The following is a 23,694-nucleotide window of genomic DNA, read 5'->3' as shown; positions in this document are numbered from 1 at the left end:
AGAAAAAATGTAAGCAGTCCCAGCAAACTTGGTACTGTTGGCAACTATGCACCAACAGCACACTGACCAAAATTGTTGGCATTTGTACCATGCTGAATTCACTTTAACCCTGCTGTTCTGTTGGTCAAAAATGACCGACTTTGAACTTCAATATTCTTTAAAATATTCAAGATGCGGCTCTGAAACCCGTGGCCGACCGACCCATCCTCATTTAAGTCAATCAACCACAAGTTTCAGAACCGCATCTTGAACACCCCAAAAAATACCAAAGTTCAAAATAGGTCTCCCCAGACCGAACAGAACAGCAGGGTTAATCTGATTTTTTTCATCTTTGTGAATGGAACCTGGCACAAAGTTATCATTCTTTGCTCGGGTAGTTTTCTCCCTACCCCTGTGTACTGGATTCAGTTCCCATCTTTCTTGAAAAACGGCGTACAGGTTCATGACTCTCTCAAATGTAATGCAAAGTCAGCAGAACAACGACATAATGAGCAGAATCAAGTAGAGACAAATATTGTTTGTAAGGCCTCATCCACACACGCATTTTTTTTAAGATCGTTACCATCGGCGTTTTATCAGTTCTTCTACTAAAAAAAAAAAACCTGATCAATGTCAGTGAAAAACAAACGATGCCAAGGGGCAGCTAGGATGATATCAGAGTATTGTCTGAGTTTTTCATGGACACATGCACTTGAATGGTTGACTAGGAATAAATATGGATGCATTTATTTTTCTCTCCTTTTTTTTACTCAATCCATAAAAAAACATATGAACACTCCATAAATTATAATGGAGGCATGGATAGAACACATAAGCTAAGTACGTATGACATGACTGAGGTCGAAGGCATTGAACTTACCCATTGCATTGCTGTTAAGCAGGAACACCCCATGAGCCTTGCCATCCTCTTCTAGCCCCATGTAGAATGGGTGCACACCGTATGCATTCTGTTTATACTGCAGAGAAGAGACAGCAAATGTGAACGTCCTGTGGCATCACCACGTAGTCTCAGATTGCACATTAACATTGTCGCACCAATATAAATAATACATCACCAGATATTGCTTCTAAACCCCAATTCCAAAGATGTATCACTTACTTTACCGGTTGCTGCTTTGGTTAAATCTGTTTTACCTGTTGCAGATCTACCAGTTCTCTGAATGCTGAGCTCTACATAACCCTATCCAACTACTGATTGGCAGCTTCATGAGTATACTGTGCATAGGCAGAAAACCTTCAATCAGTGATGGCAGCAGACCAAGCAGTCCTCTTGTGATAATCTCCAGCCGATAAAACTGATGTTATGAAAACTACACTAAGCAGCCCAATAATGAATGCATCCCTGGAATCAGAGTCCCTGCCCCTCCTGACAGATTCCCTTTATCCTTAATTGCTCCCCCAACCACCAATCAGGTTCATCCTAAATATAACTTTTCTGTACTTTCTTACTCAGTGTGTGAATGATAACAAGTAAAAAAAAATGTCAAATATTTCTTGGATGCTGCATTGTAAATTATTACCCAGATTGTGGTAACAATTGCCGGGAACCGTAATGGCCGTTTTGTTTTAATTCAATTAGATGGCGGCTTATGATAGAGAGCAGATGCTATTAAAATGATTTGAAAGCGTATTTCTGACCGTGGCGATCGGCCTGCAGCTGTATTGATTTGTGGATACAGAAATAGATGTTATAGACTTATCCCGGTGTTATCATCTCCCCTCTGACAGGAAAGATTTACTAGGACACGTTCACACATTATATTGTGCCTCTATGGAGCGAATGTGCTGTGGATATCCCGAAATCACATTCCACTTCCATTAATGAACGGATACATTAATTTTAAGGTTAAAAATAGCAGTGTATCTTATAAGTAGACATGGAGCAATGACACAGATCTTTTCGCACGGTGAGAACTGACCTCGCCGAGGCTTTAAGTACGATGGTGATTGGCAGTTCTGTGTTTATTTAACCATAGCTTGACACAGGTTTATGAGAAAATTCCACACTACCTTTCAAGGAAGGCGACGAGTCTAAAAATATGGCACAAAGCTGACATGACATATCATTTCATGGCCTCACCTGCAATCCTGGAAGGAGCAGGCATTGCACATGAAAAGTAGCATCTCCATTGCTGTCAGGGAGAAATGTCTGCTGTACATCATATACGTTTGCTGTAACCTTGCAGCTTTTACTAAGGGACTGTTTCATCAATTCTCAAGGGCCCCGGATTCATCATTCTTTTTGTGTCTTTACACTAAGGCTGCCGTCACACTAGCAGTATTTGGTCAGTATTTTACCTCAGTATCTGTAAGCCAAAACCAGGAGTGGAACAATTAGAGGAAAAGTATAATAGAAACATATGCACCACTTCTGCATTTATCGCCCACTCCTGGTTTTGGCTTACAAATACTGATGTAAAATACTGACCAAATACTGCTAGTGTGACGGCAGCCTTACATTGAGTAGTGACTTCCAAAATCTGCAGAAGACTGACCAGAACGATGCCTATAACACATGAAGACAGTCCCTGCTGAGTACAATACTCAGAGCTGCATTAGTCAATATCCCTTAAAAACAAAAAGACGGAAAAATAACTTAAAAATGCAACTGATAAAATGGGACAGGATATTTTATGTTAATGTGGATATTAAACTTAATTTAGTTTAGTGATACAACGTTGTTATTTTAACGTGTAGTGATGGATATATCCGACATTGGACACTTCCCCCTGATTGGTTCGGGCTCCAGTGATTAGCCCACACATTTTCCAGCACATGACAGCTGATCTGATTAGCTGTCATGTGGCCGTAACAGCAGCAGGTAGAATCGCGATCCACTTGCGGCTATTAAAATGTTAAATGCTGCTGACAATCTATGACAGCGGCACTTAAAATGCATGCGCTGGAAGCGCGTCACTAATCTGGCCCATCGTCGCCCGTATCACATGGCCATGGGTCGCCATTGGGTTGGCATGGCAACGTGGGGTCAGAAGGAAAGCCCTGTTGTTGTCATTGCCAGATTGCTATGAGCCCAGCGGTCGGCGCTCATTGGAAATTAGCATTTCTGCATCACACAGCAGGGGATCGCAGCTTCTACACTCCCATGGAGACTATTAAAGCTAGTAAGAAGTAAAAAAAGAAATGTTTTAAAAAAATATTTTAAAAATTTATATAAAATTTCAAATCACTTCCCATTTGCCCCATTCATAATAAAACAATTAAAAAAAATTAAAATACCCATATTTCACCAAAGAATTGCCCGATCTATCAATATATAAAAATAATTAATCTGATCGGTATACAGGGTAAAGAGTAGTGATGAGCGAATTTGCTTGAAAAAGGCCGGTTGAGCGGTTGAAAATTTGCTGTTTTATCATGGCTGAAATAAAGATTTCTTCTACTGGATTATAACACCCGGCTGGAGCGCTGTTCTTCTAACTTTGATATCACCCATTCCTCAATTAAATCACTGTCTGCCAGGGTGCATTTCACCACAGACACTTGGATGGGTAAGCATGGCCAAGGATGTTACGTTTCGCTGACTGAGCACTGGGTGACTCTGGTAGCTGTGGGGGCAGGTGCTGCTCAACAAGTATTGGAATCTCTAAGGCTTGCATGACAAACCTCTACATTTACCTCTTCCTCCACTGCTTCTGCCTCCTCCTTTATCTCCTCTAGGGCCTCTGTTGTGAATTCTGTGGCAGAGCTCCCTCCTGTGGTCACAAGTGGTACTTCGGCTGATTCTCTCTGTGAGCTTCCGTTGGTGGAGGAGAGTGGTACTGCGGCTTCTGAGTTTCCTTCCTCAGGTGATGTGATGAAGTCGTTAGGTGCTGCTCTATTTAACTCCACCTAGTGCTCTGATCCTGGCCTCCAGTCAATGTTCTAGTATTGGACCTGTTTCCTCCTGGATCGTTCCTGTGGCCTGCTGCTCTGCATAGCTAAGTTCCGCTTTGCTATTTTGTTTGCTGTTTTTTCTGTCCAGCTTGTCTATTTGTTTTTTCTTGCTTGCTGGAAGCTCTGGGACGCAGAGGGTGTACCTCCGTGCCGTTAGTTCGGTACGGAGGGTCTTTTTGCCCCCTTTGCGTGGTTTTTTTAGGGTTTTGTGTTGACCGCAAAGTTACCTTTCCTATCCTCGCTCTGTTCAGAAAGTCGGGCCTCACTTTGCTAAATCTATTTCATCTCTACGTTTGTCTTTTCATCTTAACTCACAGTCATTATATGTGGGGGCTGCCTTTTCCTTTGGGGTATTTCTCTGAGGCAAGGTAGGCTTATTTTCTATCTTCAGGCTAGCTAGTTTCTCAGGCTGTGCCGAGTTGCATAGGGAGCGTTAGGCGCAATCCACGGCTGCCTCTAGTGTGGTTGGAGAGGATTAGGGATTGCGGTCAGCAGAGTTCCCACGTCTCAGAGCTCGTTCTATGTTTTTGGATTATTGTCAGGTCACTGTATATGCTCTGACCTCTATGTCCATTGTGGTACTGAATTACCTTATCATAACAGGCCTCCACCTGTGCCCTCAACCTCTGCCATAATGAGACATACATTCCAACAATGCAGAGCAAATCCCACCACCTCCGTACTGTGCAGCCAGGGCTCACCAAAATCAGGCAATATTAAAACTGATATGCCTTGGATATCACAGACATACTTTACAGCTGAAGAGTTGTGGACAGCTCTCCAGGCTGAGATTCATCAATGGCTGTCTCCGAACCTGCATCCAGGGAAGGCCATCTCTATTAACGGTGCAAACCTGGTTGCGGCCTTATGGCGAGTCAAGCTATGACTTGCATCGATGCAGAGGTCTCCGTCCATGCCAGTTAACAGGTTGATACGTGATGTGCTGACATGGTGGAATTCCACTCTGCACATGTTGCAGCGACTGTGGCAGCAACAACGAGCCCTGATGATGCATGTCATGTCGTATAGCCTGGGCCAAGGCAGTACGGATGTGGAGCATATCACATTTATGGAGTGGACACAGATTAAGGACCTCTGCACCCTTCTGCTTAGTTTAGAAATGGCTACCAAGAGGATTATCGCTGACGCCGCCATCATCAGCATCACTATTCCTGTCATTTGTATGACGCAGCAGACTTTGAATAGCCTGCTGGGGGAGATGGTATTCTCAGAAGAAGAGGAGGAGGATGCATAAGGGATAACATTGTCTCTAAGTTCCAGACTGTCATCACATAGGCGGGTGCAAAGGGAGTGTGGATTACTGTGATCGAGGGGGCCTGGTGATAACACACAAACTGTTTTAGATGGTGCAAGATCCGAGTGGCAAATTGAGGAGGAAGAGGTGATGGGTGAGCAACTATCAGATGAAGAGGATAATCCTCCCATCTCTGTTGTTCATGGTTGGTGGGAGGCGATCAAGAAAACAAGCCTCATTGTTATCCAGCCACCAACAGAGCATGGGCTCGTACCTCATAATAGAGCCCTACATATGACTGCAATATGATCTCCATATAGTTATGATTAAGAATACTGCTGACTACCGGGTTGCTACTCTGTTAGATCCACATTATAAAACCAAATTTTGTCAGATGCTTCCCACCCTGGAAAGGGACACGCAAATGCTGGAGCATTGAAAGATGCTTTTACACAACCTTAAGAGAGCTTTTCCCCAAGACAGCAGTGAAGCACACAGTTCGCATAGCAGCTCTAGACTTCCAACCTCCGGCATGTCAATTAGTCAACGCCAAAACATTAGAAGTAGTAGCAATGGTATAAGTGGAAGAATACATTTTTGTGGGTTCTTTTACAGCTTTTTAAGACCAGCTTGTGCACCAGCACAACAGAGTTCAAGTCTTACATGTGGTGAACAAACGGAGAGGGAGGTGCAGGAGTATCTAGAAATGAATATGAATAACTATAGGGAGGATTTGGACCCTTTCAAATTTTGTTCTTCCAAAATCTATCAGTGGTCTGAGCTCGCCTCACACACCTTGGAGGCTTTATCGTGTCCGGCAGCCAGTGTTCTCTCAGAACGTGTCTTTAGCACTTCTAGTGGTATCCTGATGGATAAGTGCAGTCGTCTGTCCCCTGAAAGTTTAGACCACATATCTTTCATCAAGATGAAAAAGTCATGGATCTCCAAGGACTCTTGCACCCGAATTGCAGACAGTACACACTAGGTCATATTGCATTTTAGTGTGCTGCCTTAATGTAACGTAACTGCACTCTGTGATATCTTTAGTGTGGCTTCTGTGCCTGCTGCGGCTGCTGATGTTAGCACAAATTTGTGGAAATGTGAATAGTCATCGTCGGTCTACATTTGCTGGGTTAACTGTAGTGAAAGACTTGTTGGTCCCAATTACACTGTTTCTATTATTTCTATTCTCGTGACAGTTATTCCACCTCGATGGTGTCAGGCCCTCATTTTTAAAATGTGAAACCTACAGGTTGTGTGGCTATCTGCTGGATTGGACATTGTGGAAGACCTGTTGGTGACTATTGTACTGTTTCTACTGTGGAGAAATTGATGCCACTTTGGTATTGTCTGCCAATTATTTTTGTAAATGTGAACAATTCTGGTTCCATGTCCATCTGCTGGATTGGGTGTAGTGAAAGACCTGTCAGTCCTTATTATACTATTTCTACTGTGGTGAAATTGATGCCACTTTGATATTGTCTGGCAATAATTTTTGGAAATGTGAACACTCCTGGTTGGGTGTCCATCTGCTAAATTCGGTATAGTGGAAGACCTGTCAGTTCCTATTATACTATTTCTACTCTCATGAAATTTATGCCACTTCTGTGGTGTATGGCCCTCATTTGTTTAAATGTGAACATTCCTGGTTGGATGTCCATCTGCTGGATTGGGCATAATCAAAGACCGGTAGGTCCCTCCTATTATACTATTTCTACTGTGGTGAAATTGATGTCACTTTAGTGGTGTCTGCCAATAACTTTTGGAAATGTGAACACTCCTGGTTGGGTCTCCTTCATGCGTGTTGCCTGTAACAGTAAGCCTCCAAGACCATCAGACCTTCACATTCTTAGACTCAACTACTCACGTTACTAGCCTTAAATTCTTCTGACAATGGTAGTCTACGTAACTGACATTTGTGCCACCGGAGTGTGGCTCAGCATGAAAGCAGGTAGAGGTGTTGCATGTGGAATCAGGGCTCCCAGCAAATGAGTCCTACACCAATCCCTCACCCACCTCGTCTTACTGTGACATTCAATTGAAAACTGTAAATGCTGTCCCATACCCTGATATCTCATGCCTTGCTGATTGCCGCAGTGCCATGCTAAAATTTGCACTGTGGGTGAGTTGAGGCCACTTTCCTGGTGTCTGTCCCTCATTTGATGTGTTTTGGCAGCATTTGGGGCAGTTATAAGGTGTTGTGCATGCGTTTGTTTTTGCCTCCCATTGTCAGAATTATGTTTTTTGATCGCTGCATCATTGTAATAAATGCAATGACAGGCGATCAAAAGATCATATCTACACCAAAATGGTATCATTATAAACATCATATTGGCATGCAAAACATAAGTCTACACCCAGCCTCAGATCAGGTTTTGGAAAATGGTGACTTTTTTTTTACAAATTTTGGATTTTTTTCACCATTTACATAAAAAAACCTATACATCTTTGGTGTCTACAAACCCGTATTGACATGGAGTATCATAATGTCTGGTCAGTTTTACCATTTAGTGAACATGGTAAAAAAAAACTGAAAAAACAATTGCATTTTTTGCAATTTCCCCGCACTTTTAATTTTATTCCGATTTTCCAGTATAAGATATGGTAAAATCAATGGTGCATTTCAAAAGTACAACTTTTCCAGCAAAAAACAAGCCCTCACATGACCAAATTGATGGAAGAATAAAAAGTTCTGGCTCTGGGAAGAATGAGAGCAAAAATGATAATGCAGAAACAGAAATACCCATGGTCCTTAAGGAGTTAAGAGAGGGAAGCTAGTCAGGCTCTCATCTGTGTCAGGGCAGTCCCACACATCCAGATAATTCCGGTACCGGAAAAAATTGGTACCGGAATTATCCGTGTCCGTGTGCCCCTGTGTTTCTGTGGCACATCAGTGTGGCACACGTGCGGCACACGTGTGCCTCCCGTGTGCCCACTGGGTACCACACGGAGCGTGCAGGAGACAGCGCTAAAGTTTAGCGCTGTCCCCTGCATCGTGCTGAAACTGCCATTCATATCTTCTGTGCAGCAGTTTGCTGCAGAGAAGATATGAATAATCCATTTTTTGTGGTTTTTTGTGTATAAAATAAAGGTCCATGTCCCCACCCCCTGTGCCCCCCATCTCCGCTGTTCTGAAAATACTCACCCAGCTCCCTGGTTGGCTGTCGCTGCTTCCTGTCCTGGCCGCACCTTCTACTGTATGCAGTCACGTGGGGCCGCCGATTACAGTCATGAATATGCGGCTCCACCTCCCAATGGGGGGAGCCACATATTTATGACTGTAAATGAGCGGCCCCACGTGACCGCATACAGTAGAAGGTTTGGCCAGGACAGGAAGCAGCGACAGCCAACCAGGGAGCTGGGTGAGTATTTTCAGAACAGTAGGGGTGGGGCGCACAGGGGGTGGGGACATGGACCTTTATTTTATACACGATAAACTTAAAAAAAAAGGATTATTCATATCTTCTCTGCAGCGAACGCTGCTGCACAGAAGATATGAATCGCGGTTTCAGCACCAGTGGGGGGGACAGCGCTTACTGTAGCGCTGTCTCCTGCACGGCACACGGACTGCACACGGACAGCATCTGTGAACAGCTGTGAACTAGATCCTGCTTTTGAGATTGGGCACTATACTGTGCGGGGAGACAGTGTAAGATCTGTTTTGCATTTTCTGGTTGTCTTTTGAGTTTGCCCTATATCTTGCAATGTAACAGAGCGTCGTCTAAGCCGAAAATGCAAGAAGAATGGCCATTTCCCTTCTTTTAACTGTGTGCAAAGGCCTGAAAACATGCACAGCAAATAGTTTATACATAGAAATGGATGTGTTCAGTTTTTTGATGGAATCTGTCTGAAAAAGATGTCATGTGCACGTTACCCTCAAGTAGTAAAATTTAAAAAACAACAATATATATCTGGCATTATCATACCTTTACTGATCTGTAGAATAATGCTATCAGTTCATTTTTAAAGCAAATTTTATGTAATAAAAACAGGACCTCCAAAACAATGGTAAAATTGACATTTATAATTGTCAATTCCATCCCTCTTGGAAAATGTTCCTGTTTTTCAATACATTATATGATACAATGAATGGTGTCATTCAAAACCGCATCTCATCCAACAACAAAAAAAAAAAGCAAAGCAATAAGTCATCATAAGGCTATGTAAGCAAGAAAATTTCTGTGTTTTTTTTTTTTTTTTTAAACTTACACCAGGCGGCTGATCCTTGGCAAAATATCCCCAAGTATGCCAGTTCAGATCAATACGGTATTGTGGGTGTTCTGTTTCTCCAAATCCATAGATATACTCTGATGGCAGTACATTTGTTATCTGAATAAACATGTCTGAGAACGTGAAGCCAGGTACTTGAGAATTCCAACTGAAAAAAAATAAAATTTGTCAGGTTATCATCAAGTGTAAATGCATAGCAGATCACAGTTACTACATAGAATATCCAAGCATAATATAGCATAGTTATTATATTATATAGTATAGCATATTATAATATAGTATATTCAGATATAATAAATACAATATACAAATACATTTTAGAGAGCTATTTCTTCATTCAATTTATTAGTATATTAGGAAAAATGGCATGTGATTTTTCCTTACATCTCTGTCCCAGTGCTCCTCCTTCTGATACGAATTCCAAAAGGATTATTGACAATCTCAACATCATAAAATCTTCCATCAGCTGTACTGGTTGGTGAACTTGGGGTATTTATCGGCACAGGAACTTCATATCGTTTATTGTTGGGATCATATATCTATGAAAACAGAGATTATGAATGTTAGTTGTGTATATACAATAGAAGATTTGGCACAAAGTTGTATATCATATGTATATATAAAGATATACTGTGTGCGCTGTGTCGTATCACCAGAATTTGGGAAATATTGTCTTTCTGCAGGTGCCATCTCAGTAGGGGTAAAGTTACACTAAATTTAGGCTTATATAAGACAAAAATAAAAAAGTGCAAGTGCATTCATTCATTAGAGTAAAGTTATATTGCAACCTCAGGTACAATCACCCAGAATGATGAACTCCATAATGAAGCCTAAGATTATTTCTTAACCCCTTACCAACATCCACAGCACATGTACGGCCCAAGTTAATAGAGAGCTTGTCCCATGCCCATGAGGTAATGGTTGTGTGTTACAACCAGGACCTTCCTCTAACAGCCACAGGTTGGATTGGAGCTGTGAAATTGTCAAATACTACTCTCAAATTCTGACAGCAGCACTAGCAGCACATCAACATGGAGGTGCGTCAGTCTATGTGCTCAACACATAATTGCAGAGTGTCAATGGGGTGATATGACAGCCAGGGGTCAGGGTAAGACCTCCGTGCCTGTTATTTCAGACCGGGATTTTAACAATAACAAAAAAACTGACTGGCACATCCAAACTAGTGTGAATAGGTGCATACCAGGAGCAGCTACCTCCATGTGCAATATACAAAAAAAATATTGGACTCTATCATGCTAAAGCATGTCAATGTGAAATTTATGAAACATGAATAGCAATGTGGCTTTTGAATATTAGGAGAAAATGAATGAGATGCTTTGCACAAAATTTGGCCAAATAATATCTGCCCATCAACCAACGTCAAGGTGGTCTCAAGGGATTTTAACTATATACAGCAATAGTGGGGTGTTACTGTATATAGTAAATGTGATCAGACAATTGCAGGTTTAAGTCCCTTAAGAGGACTAATAAATAAATCATCCCCTTTACCTCCATTAAAAATAATAAAGTATTTGAAAAATACACATATTTGGTATTTCTGAGTCAAGAAACGTCCAATCTATCCACATTTTACCAGCAGAAATAAATAAATAAATGCCAAAATTGCATGAAAAAAATGTATGTAAGAATTTACCAAAATGTCACATCTTATTCCAAAATAGTATAAAAAAAGTCTTGTTCTGCAAAATAATAAGCCCCCACACAGCTCTATCGACCAAAAAATTAAAGTGTTGCGGGTCTTGGAAATTGGAAGCACAATAGATATATATATCCATTTCATGACCAAGCCTATTTTGACCCTAATGGCCTGGCCATTTTTTGCAATTCTGACCAGTGTCCCTTTATGAGGTAATAACTCAGAAATGCTTCAATGGATCCTAGCGATTCTGATTGTTTTTTCAAGACATACTGGGCTTCGTGTTAGTGGTAAAATTTAGATTGATAATTTTTTTGTTTATTTGTGAAAAAATTGTATATTTGGCAAAAATGTAGAAAATTTCGCAATTTTCAAATTTTGAATTTTTATTTTGTTAAACCAGAGAGATATCTGACACAAAATAATTAATAAATAACATTTTCCACATGTCAACTTTACATCAGCACAATTTTGGAAACAAATTTTTTTTTATTAGAAAGTTATAAGTGTTAAAATTTGACCAGCAATTTATAATTTTTACAACAAAATTTACAAAACCATTTTTTCAGGGACCACCTCACATTTGAAGTTACTTTGGGGGATCAATATGACAGAAAATACCCCAAAGTGACACCATTCTAAAAACTGCACCCCTCAAGCTGATCAAAAACACATTCAAGAAGTTTATTAACCCTTCAGGTGTTTCACAGCAGCAGAAGCAACATGGAAGGAAAAAATTAATATTTAACTTTTTAGTCACAAAAATGATCTTTCAGCAACATTTTTTTCCCAAGGGTTAAAGGAGAAAGTGGACCCCAAAAGTTGTTGTCCAATTTGTACTGAGTACGCTGAAATGCCAAATGTGGGCGGGGACCACTGTTTGGGTGCACGGCAGGACTCAGAAAGGAAGGAGTGCCATTTAACTTTTTGAATGGAAAATTAGCTCCAATCATTAGCGGACACCATGTTGCATAAGGAGAGCCCTGTTGCCTAAACATTGGAGCTCCCCCACAAGTGACCCCATTTTGGAAACTAGACCCCCCCTGGGAACTTATCTAGATGTGTGGTGAGCACTTTGAACCCCCAAGTGCTTCACAGAAGTTTATTACGCAGAGCCGTGAAAATAAAAAATAATTTGTTCTCAAAAAATTATTTTTTAGCCCGCAATTTTTTATTTTCACAAGGGTAACAGGAGAAATTGGAACCCAAAAGTTGTTGTCCAGTTTGTTCTGAGTATGCTGATGCCCCATATGTTTGGGTAAACCACTGTTTGGGCGCATGTTGGGGCTCGGAAGGGAGGGAGCACCATTTGAATTTTTTAAGATTGGCTGGAATCAATGGTGGCACCATGTCGTGTTTGGAGAGCCCCTGATGTGTCTTAACAGTGGAAACACCTCAATTCTAACTCCAATACTAACCCCATCAAACCCATAACCCTAATCCCAACCCTAACCATAACCCTAATCACAACCCTAGTACAGCACACCCCTAACTACAACCCTAACCCCAACACACCCCTAACCCTAATCCCAACCCTAACCATAACCCTAACCACAAGTCTAACCATAACTCCACCTCACCCCTAATCTTAACCTTAATTCCAACCTTAACCCTAATTCCAACACTAACCCTAACCCTAATTCCAACCCTAACCCTAACTCTAATTCCAACCCTAATTCCAACCCTAACCCTAATTCCAACCCTAACCCTAATTCTAACCCTAGTGGAAAAATAAAAATAAATTTTTTTTCTTTATTTCATTATTTTCCCTGCATATGGGGGTGATAAAAGGGGGTTATTTACTTTTTTTTTATTATTATTTTGATCACTGTGATAGGGTGTATCACAGTGATCAAAATGTATCTGGAATGAAATGTACCTGGAAAGAATGAATGAACCTGCCGGCCAGTAGATTCGGAGGGAGTACTGCGCATGCGCCTGCCATTTTGGAAGATGGCAGCACCCATGAGGGAAGATGGATGGACACTGGGAGGGACACTGGTACTCAGAAGGTATGGGGTGGTGGGATCAGAATGTGGGGGGAGCAGAGGACAGGATGGAGTTGAGAGGAGGGTAGCGGAGGACAGGACGGAGGGGAGGAAAGACTGACGGAAGCGGCAGATCACCACCGTCAGTCAGTGGCGGGGGCAGATCGGGGTCTCCAGCCGTGGCTGATGATATTGCAGCATCAGCCATGGCTGGATTGTAATATTTCACCAAGTTTCACTTTCAACAGCCAATCAGAGCAGTCGTAGCCACAGGGATCAAAGCCACCCCCCCTGGGCTCAAGTACAAGTCTCCCTGTACCTGCAGGTCGGGTGACATTTGAGTTAACCCTTTCACCCGACCTGCAGGAACACGGTCCCGCCATGACGCCTCATAGGCTTCACAGGTCAGATTGGCACCGACTTTCATGACGCCTACGTGGCGTCACAGGTCGGGAAGAGCATATTGTTAATTTCTGATTTTGTTTCACCACTAAGATAACCAAAACTGGACAAGTTTGAAAACACCATAATCATAATGATGAGAAGACTCATCCTGATAGGTCATTTGTAACACATAATGTACGCTATAAAAGCAGTTACTGAAAAACAATGTCAGATTTGCCTTTTCCACTATAATTGTTGCAAGAAATACTCAAGTAAATGTACACAAAAAAAGTTGAAAATTTTACCTTAAATTGAAGCATTTCATTTTCATGGAATGTGACTAATAATTTAAGATCATTTATTGGAGGAGAGATATCATAACGTGAAAATGCCTGGGCATTGCGCAGATCTGCTGTTATTCCAGTTGAGGTATATTGAATATTAGAAACAGTATAACCAAAAGAACTCGGATATACACAGTATGGATAGTTTAAAGTAGCTGCTTCCTGAAAATCACAGAAAAAATGAATATAATTAATGACAAAGTATTCATTAGGTCCAACTATGGCATAGCCATAGATTCAATGTTTATCAGAATTCTGTCAAGTTTTACCATCCTTTATCATCATTTTTTGTACAAAAAAATACAGGCTCCTCAACCCTCTCCAATCATACAGTTTTTGAAAACAGACAGCACATGGATGGTATCCGAGTACTGTTTGATTTTTTCTCGGACGCATAGACTTTTATTAGTGAGCTTGATCCATCATTCAGTCTCATATTTTGTATGAACCACTCAGTTAAAAAAATAGATGGACATGTGTACAGCCACATAGATTAATAAGTATGAGTTCCACAGCAGAAAAAAAAGGATAGAACTTGTATGAGAAAAATTGATGTCTGAATGAGCCTTTATGGTAATGCAGTGCAGGAAGAATTCTCTATAAAATCAATAAGGGCTGCAATACATGGAGTCTTTTTGCAGCTTTTCTTCCATTTTTGGCTATGTAGAATTGAATGGTTGAGCCACAAAAAAAGGATTAGAATAGGGCATGCATTGAGGTTAACACAACAGACACCCACATCCCAATAAAAACATATGTGTTAATGGCTCTATTAAATCAGTGTCTTGGCACACCGATGAGACAACTGGAATCAAAGGGCATATTCAGATATCAGTTTTTCCTGTGAGGGTTCTATCTGTGCTTTTCTCCTGTAAAATGCATACACAGGTGTTAAGTACTAACAGATCTGTGAAAATCACGACCATCACATGGATGCCATCTGTGTCAGGGGTGGAAAAACCATCAGTGAAACCTGTGCAGCCACTCGGGGGTCCACGAGGTAAGGGGAGTGCTACAACCACCAAAATAGATGGAATTGTGCATTATGATGAACTGCAAAGAGCCTATCATTTGTTTTTGCATGGGGCCCTTTCCTATCTGTGTTTGCTTCTGATCCATGTGCAGTCCATGTGCTGTTTGTTTTTAGCATTGCATTGGGTATAAAAAGCGCTGAAATTATTTTTTTTGTTTGCATAGATGAAAATCCCCATCAAACACAGATGGTAAAAAAAAAACTGAAAGACTAACAAACATTGGTGAAAATAATATTCTTGTGTGTGTACGAGTATTAGTATTTAGTAAAAGGCTATAAATGTATTGAAATTAGACATCGACTGTACTACTTATCATTTGTACTACGTAATATATTAAGCGTGTTATAGTAATAGAAAATACTAATCTTTCCACTATTTCTGCTACATTTATCTAAGGAGAAATCAACAAAAAGTAAAATAAAAAACAAAACATTTTCTGTACCCATGTAAAAGTACAAAATGTCCATATAAATGAGATGAATTTTCTTTGCATTACACAGATATGATTGTTAGCCAAAGCAAGAGCTGCTCTAACCCAGAGTCCCAAACCTAAAGGTCGAATGTGTAAGTTTGGCTAATATCACTCATGGGGTACTGTTAGCATATATTTAACCATTGTATTTATTGTACTAGCTTATAAAGCACCTTTAGCATAGATATTATTATCACTGTCCCCATCAGGGCTCTCAATCTAAATTCCCTATCAGCATGTGTTTGGAGGGTGGGAGGAAACCCACGCAGACACGGGGAGAAGGCCTAGCAGATTTTGTCTTTGGTGGGATTTGAATCCAGGACCCCGTCGCTGCAAAGCAACCATGCTAACCACTAAGCCATCGTTATGCTCAATATATCATAACAATGCTATAAATGCTAAAGAGCCTATACAGTTTAACGGGAAAATATATCCTTTTGACTTACATTTTCCTGGGAGAAGTATGGACTCCACACTGAAATTTTTATCGATGAAAAATATATAGTATATGGCATATTTTTTGAAATACCAGTCTGCTACACACAGAAAGATATCCCGATGCAGAAGAGTTTGACACAACACATAACAACAAAAATTTGCAGGCTTTAATTGGGTTAAGTGTTAAGAGTCAATTTTCTGCCTCCTGATATCTTTCTATTACGTTAATTTAAGAAAGGCTCTATTTGTGTATGCCAACAGTTCCACACATCTGGCTACAGGTTTGGAATAATATTGCCAAACTCAAATACCAATTGTTCCGAATTTATCTGTACTGATTAAAAATGTTATAGCATTTCCTGGAAATATACATATTTTGGTAAAGACATATTTAAATACATACAATATAATAGCATCCACGCTGTTCACAATTCTCTTTGCTTGAACCTTCTTCGGGATAACAGTCAATCCTGTACAAATTATTGTTAATTTCAATGGTATATGATTGTCCAAAGACCAGGTGAAGATCAGTTATATGCGCAATCTATGAAGAGAGTACATTTAATAATTAGCTTTGTTTCTCTGTTGGTAAAGGTTATTATACCATAAACATGGCTCTATGAATGAAGCTATAACATGGTATTTTTAGGTGGCTCAGTTCACCATGTTTATGGACAAGAAAATGAATCCCATTCACGTGGATATTAATATTATTACCTTTGTGATCAAATACAAACTGGACCTGGGACCATCGGTACTTCACAGCTTCTTACCTTGACGTCACACGCGAGTCGAGCATTCTCTGTGATCGCACAGACTTGTTAGACTTATCGGAAGACTCAATGTATTGCTGCAACATCGCCATTTGTAATTGTTTCTGGATACAAGATCCCTAAGGTGGACACCAGTACGCAGGAGCATTCAGAGCTTCAAGGATAACCCCCATCCTCCAGTGAACTACTCCAAGGATGCTATATCAGCAAACTACAGGTCTTCTCTTTTTTCTCTTTTTTTCTTCATGCATGCATGTTAGCTGAAATGCTAGGTCTGCAGTAGAAACTATTTGTAGCTTTATAAACTGACACTTTTTTAGCAGAGATTAGTGAATTACCGTATATACTCGAATATAAGCCGACCCGAGTATAAGCCGACCCCCTAATTTTGCCACAAAAAACTGGGAAAACTTATTGACTCGAGTATAAGCCTAGGGTAGGAAATGCAGCAGCTACTGGTAAATTTCAAAAATAAAAATAGATGCTCTATACCGTTCATTATTGCCCCATAAGATGCTCCATATAAAGCTGTGCCATATATAATGCTCCACACTGTTCATTATTGCCCCATAGATGTGCCATAGAAAGCTCTGCCATATAGTGCTCTGCACCGTTCATTATTGCCCCATAGCTGCCATATAGTGCTGTGTGCCGTTCAGTACTGCCCCATAGCTGCCATATAGTGCTGTGTGCCGTTCAGTACTGCCCCATAGCTGCCATATATTGCTGTGTGCCATTCAGTACTGCCCCATAGCTGCCATATAGTGCTGTGTGCCATTCAGTACTGCCCCATAGCTGCCATATACTGCTGTGTGCCGTTCAGTACTGCCCCATAGCTGCCATATAGTGCTGTGTGCCGTTCAGTACTGCCCCATAGCTGCCATATAGTGCTGTGTGCCGTTCAGTACTGCCCCATAGCTGCCATATACTGCTGTGTGCCGTTCAGTACTGCCCCATAGCTGCCATATAGTGCTGTGTGCCGTTCAGTACTGCCCCATAGCTGCCATATAGTGCTGTGTGCCGTTCAGTACTGCTCCATAGCTGCCATATAGTGCTGTGTGCCGTTCAGTACTGCCCCATAGCTGCCATATACTGCTGTGTGCCGTTCAGTACTGCCCCATAGCTGCCATATAGTGCTGTGTGCCGTTCAGTACTGCCCCATAGCTGCTATAAACTGCTGTGTGCCGTTCAGTACTGCCCCATAGCTGCCATATAGTGCTGTGTGCCGTTCAGTACTGCCCCATAGCTGCCATATAGTGCTGTGTGCCGTTCAGTACTGCCCCATAGCTGCCATATACTGCTGTGTGCCATTCAGTACTGCCCCATAGCTGCCATATAGTGCTGTGTGCCGTTCAGTACTGCCCCATAGCTGCCATATACTGCTGTGTGCCGTTCAGTACTGCCCCATAGCTGCCATATAGTGCTGTGTGCCGTTCAGTACTGCCCCATAGCTGCCATATAGTGCTGTGTGCCGTTCAGTACTGCCCCATAGCTGCCATATACTGCTGTGTGCCGTTCAGTACTGCCCCATAGCTGTGCCATAGAAAGCTCTGCCATTGCTGCTGCTGCAATAAAAAAAAATGCCATACTCACCTTTCTTGCTTGCAGCTCCCAGAGTCCGGTCCCGGCGTCTCTGCGCACTGACTGATCAGGCAGAGGGCGGCGCGCACACTATATGCATCATCGCGCCCTCTGACCTGAACAGTCAGAGCGGAGCGATGAACGCGGACAGGTGAATATTACATACTTACCTAGTCCTGGCGCTCCTGACGCTCCCTCTGCCTGTCCCAGCTGGTCTTCGGTGCCGCAGCCTCTTTCTCTATCAGCGGTCACCGGCACCGCTGATTAGAGAAATGAATACGCGGCTCCACCCCTATGGGAGGTGGAGCCGCCTATTCATTTTTCTAATGAGCGGTCCCACGTGACCGCTGAAGAGGGGAAGAAGCTGCAGCACAGAAGACCGTGGGACGGCAGGGGGAGCGCCAGGATCGCTGGGACTAGGTAAGTATACCTCAGCGCCCTCTCCCCCTCACCCGCCGACCCCACCGCTACCGTGACTCGAGAATAAGCCGAGAGGGGCATTTTCAGCCCAAAATTTTGGGCTGAAAATCTCGGCTTATACTCGAGTATATACGGTATTTATATTCTATATGTTAGATCTATAGCCCAAACTCTAGATTTGTGATGTTAGCAGAAACACCACAAATTATTGTTTCTTGTATTTATAGAAAGGCATTGATCATAAATACCTGTGTGTAAGTTTGAATTACCTTGATATTTGAAGGGACTATCTGAGCATTATTTTTACATGCAATTCTTATTGATATATTGATCATTACATGGCTTTATTTTCATGTCCGTCCACTGGCCGTTTAGCTCGACAGTATGCAGTTTGTATTTGATCACCTTTTTGTACAGGTTTGCCACACAGGACCTGTTTTTCTGTCAGCAGCTTTCAGGACTACATATTCTGTTAGGTGCTAGTGTATTTATATTACTCATTATTACCTTCGTGTTTGAGTCATAGGAAATCTTATGGGAAGAAGGTTGGGTCACGCCATCTTTTTTCACAATGAAGCTGAAAATGGGGTTTGAAAATCCAAGTATTTTAATTTCATTAAATATAAGATGGTTTGGGTCTGTGTAGTTGCAAAGCGTCACTGTCAAAGTTATGGATGTCTAAAATAAGGAGAAGAAGATAAATGCATTACCAATAATATATCGGGTATAACAGGATTCATTCCCTATCTCTATCATTTATAACTAGCAATTATAATGAGCGAAAGCGCCGTGTGCCTCATGACTGTTCCCTTTCGGTTAGGCCAGGGGTGTCAAACTGCATTCCTCGAGGGCTGCAAACAGGTCATGTTTTCAGGATTTCCTTGTACTGCACAGGTGATAATTTAATCACCAACTCAGTATTTGTGTAGGTGATTAAATTATCACCTGTGCAGTACAAGGAAATCCTGAAAACATGACCTGTTTGCAGCCCTCGAGGAATGCAGTTTGACACCCCTGGGTTAGGCAATCCCTGCATGTCTTGCGGCTGTTGAACAGCTGTGAAATTTGCAGTCTCGGAGACTACAATACAGGATTCGAGCATGCCGAACATATTCTATTAGCACATAAGCATGCTCTGGTAACATCTTATATGAGCATGCTCGCTCATCACTATTTATTACATTAGTTAGACTGCTGAAATCGGAACAAGATCCAATTGCAGCAAATTTCTGCTGTAAAAAACAAACATTACATGCCGATTATGAAGCAGGCTCTTCACATGAGCCCAATTCATAGAAATCTTTCATACTCTTTCATACAGCAAAGGTTAGGAATAGTGAATATACTGAAAGCAGGGGGAAAGGAATTTTTGCAGTGGGTATTCAAACTCATGGGTCTCGTATCAGTTGTATGGCATCCCACAATTGCTGATATGCAATTAATGAAAGTGACAGGCATGTTTCTGACACAGCATGACATTTAATTTACTGAAAAACTCAAATTGTAGATAGTGTTGTACAGGGTAATTGACTTGCTACTTTTTCCAGAAAAATTGCTGTAACTTTTCAAAGAGATGGTTGACCATACTGAAGTTTGGACTATACAAACTTTGGTTTATGAGAAGTGAGAGTGCAATGATCCTCAGCAACAGTGACGAGAAACATCCTGGCACCAAGCCGTTTCGTCATCTTATTGCCCCTCTGGTCATCTCTACTAAGAGATAATGTGTTTTCGATTTTTCCCTCCCCTTTTTCCCAGAGCCATAACTTTTCCATTTTCTGTCAATAAGGCAGTGAGAGAGCTTATTTTTTTGCAGGACGAGTTGTATTTTTGAACACAATTGGTTTTACCATGTCTTGTACTAAAAAATAGGAAAAAAAATCCTTGTGCGGTGAAATTGCATAAATAGTGCAATCCCACACTTGTTTTTTGTTTGGCTTTTTCAATAGGTTCAATAAATGCTAAAACTGACCGGCCAATACGATTCTCAAGGCCAGCAATTCCACACTTGTTTTTTGTTTGGCTTTTTCAATAGGTTCACTAAATGCTAAAACTGACCGGCCAATACGATTCTCAAGGCCATTACGAGTTCACAGACACAAAACATATCTAGGTTCTTTTTTATCTAAGTGGTGAAAAAAAATGCCAAACTTTGTTTTAAAAAAATGCACCATTTTCCGATACCTGTAGCATCTCCTTTTTTCATGATCTCGGGTTGAGTGAGGGCTCATTTTTGTGTGCCAAGTTGATGTTTTTCATGATATCATCTTGATGCAGATACGGTCTTTTGCATTTTAATGCAATGTTGCGGCCACCAAAAAAAAGTAATTCTGGGGTTTTGACTTTTTTTCTCGCTACACCATTTATTGATCAGGTTAATTCTTTTTTACATTGATAGATTAGGCAATTCTGAATGTGGCAATACCAAATATGTGTATGTTTGTTTTTTTATTTTTTATTTTGAATGGGGAAAAAGAGGGGTGATTTAAACTTTTTCAATATATATTTTTAAAAACATTTGATTTTTACCTTTGGCATGCTTCAGTAGTCTCCAAGGATACTAGAAGTGGCCATAACCCGATCGGCTCAGCAACATATAGGCGATGATCAGATCGCCTGTATGTAGCTGAATTACTCACTTGCAATAAGCGCCAACCACTGGGCGGTGCCAACAGCAAGCTGTCATTGACAACCATAGAGGTGTCCAGGAGACCTCTGGTGGTCATTTTAACCAACCGGTGACCCGTGATCACAGTACGAGGGTCACCAGTGGGTGGATTTCTGGCGTAACTGCCAATAGTGCTTGTTAAATGCCGCTGTCAGCATTTGACAGTGGCATTTAACAGGTTAATAGCTGCGGGTGGATCGAGATTCCATCTGTGGCTGTTCCAGGCACATGTCAGTTGTTCAAAACAGCTGACATGTTCTGGGAAAGATGTGGGCTCACTGCCAGAGTCCATATAAAAAGGAGGGAGTCCGACATCAGCGTAAATAAACATAAAATGTTGGAAATTGGTTAAAGAGGTGCCAAAATGAGTTTCTAAAAAAATTTGGAAGTCGAAACTCGATGTCCAACAACTATGAATTTAGTCATTGTTGAATAAGTAGGAATGTACATTACTGGACAGTCAGGATGGACGATGTCCGAAAATGTCTGAGAAAACAATGGAAGATGTGAAACAATGACTTCTTGCATCTCCACGTAAATCATTGCACAGGCTTTCCCCGTATTATCACATAATCCACATGTCAATGAGCGGCCAAGAAAGGGCGTGTTCATCATACAGAGTCACAGTACTGATGTAACACAGCTGTATTTTCTCCTTTGGTGTCATTTGAAGGGTCATGTGTACAATTGTAAGTCATGAACATAATTCCAGCTATGCAGAATACATTCAACAATATAGAAAAACCTGTGCAATTGTGGTGGACATTTTCAGCACCTGCTTAAAAACATCAGTATCTCATGAACCAAGGTATGTACAGTAAAAATTTCAGTAAGATAGATCATCTCTTTTAGAATTTAGGGCGATTTTACTGGGTAAAATATCAAATGAATCATTGTGTAAAAAGAGATATTTTAAATCATAGGGATAACAATTTAATGTGTTTATAATAATCAAACTGCTAATTTTGCACATTTGAATTTACCAATGTACCAATGTGTAACAAAACTGAACGAAATTAACTGTATGAGTTGGTATATATGCAACATGTAGGAGAATGTTCACACTCGTCATTACACAGACACAATCTAAGATAGAATGAAAATGAACATACAGTATACCCTGCTGTAAGTAAACAAAAAGCAATAGTGCATATAAATAACAAAGTGTACTTAGTAAACACTGTTTTTGATCAAAAAAAGAATTAAGGCGATCCCATCATAGCCAAAGTGTCCCCAATCAGGATGGTCCTAATCTCTAGTTAGACCATCCCAATTAGGTACAATTTGGCACTGGTGGGATGGCTTTTACACTTTTTTACTCATAAACAGTGTTTACTAGGTACTCTATGTTATTTACAGTGAGTACGGAAAGTATTCATACTCCTTGTTAGGACTGGTGGAACGCACCAAATAATAATATTAGAGAATATGAGGTGCGTTCGCAGTCCGGGGTCCACCGTGCAGAGATGACACCTGCAGCTGAGTAATGGCAGATGGATGCTTACACACACGTAGGTTAGACTTCACCCAGTGTGAATGGAAGCAAAGTCTGTTGCTTCACAGAGTTGCCATAAATACGCTGCGCCCTTCTAGCAGTCACAGGGTGCAGCTGAAAGAAACTAGTGGGATCCCTATGAATCACCCCCACTAAACTGGTGATTGAACTGAGTCAGATGCTGAGTTGAAGCAGGAGTTCTCACCCTACACTGACTGGCTGTCAGGAAAGTAAACTGATTGCGCACGGTGCTGTATAGGCTGGCACTGCAAATGGACACAGAAACGTGTGCTAAGTGTGCAGGTAGCACTGTCGGGCTCTAGATAGCTTCCACCATTCACGAGCAGTCATCATCACTAGGAATGGGAATGATAAAGGAGCTTTCATCCATCGACAGACTTTCATCTACACACACACATTATCAAGATTATACTAGCGCATGGCCGTGCGGCCATGCAAACCTTTTATAGCTGTAGCTCTCCAGGACCTTCCTAGTGGACCAATAGGAGCTGCTACAGGACCTGAGCGTGTGACCCCTGACATCCAATGAGAGGTCGTCCCTTGGGCATGCTCAGAAGGAGAAAAGCAGGACTTAGTCCCAGGAGCTGCACTGCTGCTGGAGGAGAATGAGAGACTGCAGCAGAAGTGGTTTGAGATTTACCCTTTGCAGCGGCGGGAACTCGACACCTAACACCCCTTTACTTTTTTCACTCTTTATTTCATCGCAGCCATTTGGTGAATTCAATAAAGTTCATTTTTTTTCTCATTAATGTACACTCTGCACCCCATTTTAACTAAAAAAAACAGAAATGTAGAAATTTTTGCAAAGCTATTAAAAAAGAAAAACTGAGATATCACATGGTCATAAGTAATCAGATCCTTTGCTCAGACACTCTTATTTAAGTCACATGCTGTCCATTTCCTTGTGATCCTCCTTGAGATGGTTCTATACTCCTTCCCTGGAGACGAGCTGTGTTTAACTAAACTGATAGGACTTGATTTGGAAAGGCACACGCCTTTCTAATTAAGACATCATAGCTCACAGTGCATGTCAGACCAAA

The 23,694-nt window shown here is 41.3% G+C and overlaps 1 protein-coding gene across 2 annotated transcripts in view; it reads right to left on the bottom strand.

The window, feature by feature from the left end:
• SI (sucrase-isomaltase) overlaps positions 1–23,694 on the bottom strand; it is a 427,600-nt gene that overhangs the window by 147,036 nt on the left and 256,870 nt on the right. For both annotated transcript variants that reach the window (XM_069727394.1, XM_069727395.1), the window contains 6 exons: positions 18,978–19,148; positions 16,100–16,240; positions 13,714–13,914; positions 9,764–9,918; positions 9,359–9,527; positions 860–956 (listed from right to left, as the gene is read on the bottom strand). In XM_069727394.1, coding sequence (XP_069583495.1) covers positions 860–956; positions 9,359–9,527; positions 9,764–9,918; positions 13,714–13,914; positions 16,100–16,240; positions 18,978–19,148 — 934 coding nt within the window. The remainder of the gene's footprint in view (positions 1–859; positions 957–9,358; positions 9,528–9,763; positions 9,919–13,713; positions 13,915–16,099; positions 16,241–18,977; positions 19,149–23,694) is intronic.

The sequence above is a fragment of the Ranitomeya imitator genome, chromosome 5 (assembly GCF_032444005.1).
Source record: "Ranitomeya imitator isolate aRanImi1 chromosome 5, aRanImi1.pri, whole genome shotgun sequence".
NCBI classification, from domain to species: Eukaryota; Metazoa; Chordata; class Amphibia; order Anura; family Dendrobatidae; genus Ranitomeya; species Ranitomeya imitator.
Note: the sequence above shows the minus strand (reverse complement) of the source record. Positions and strands in the feature narration are given on the sequence as shown.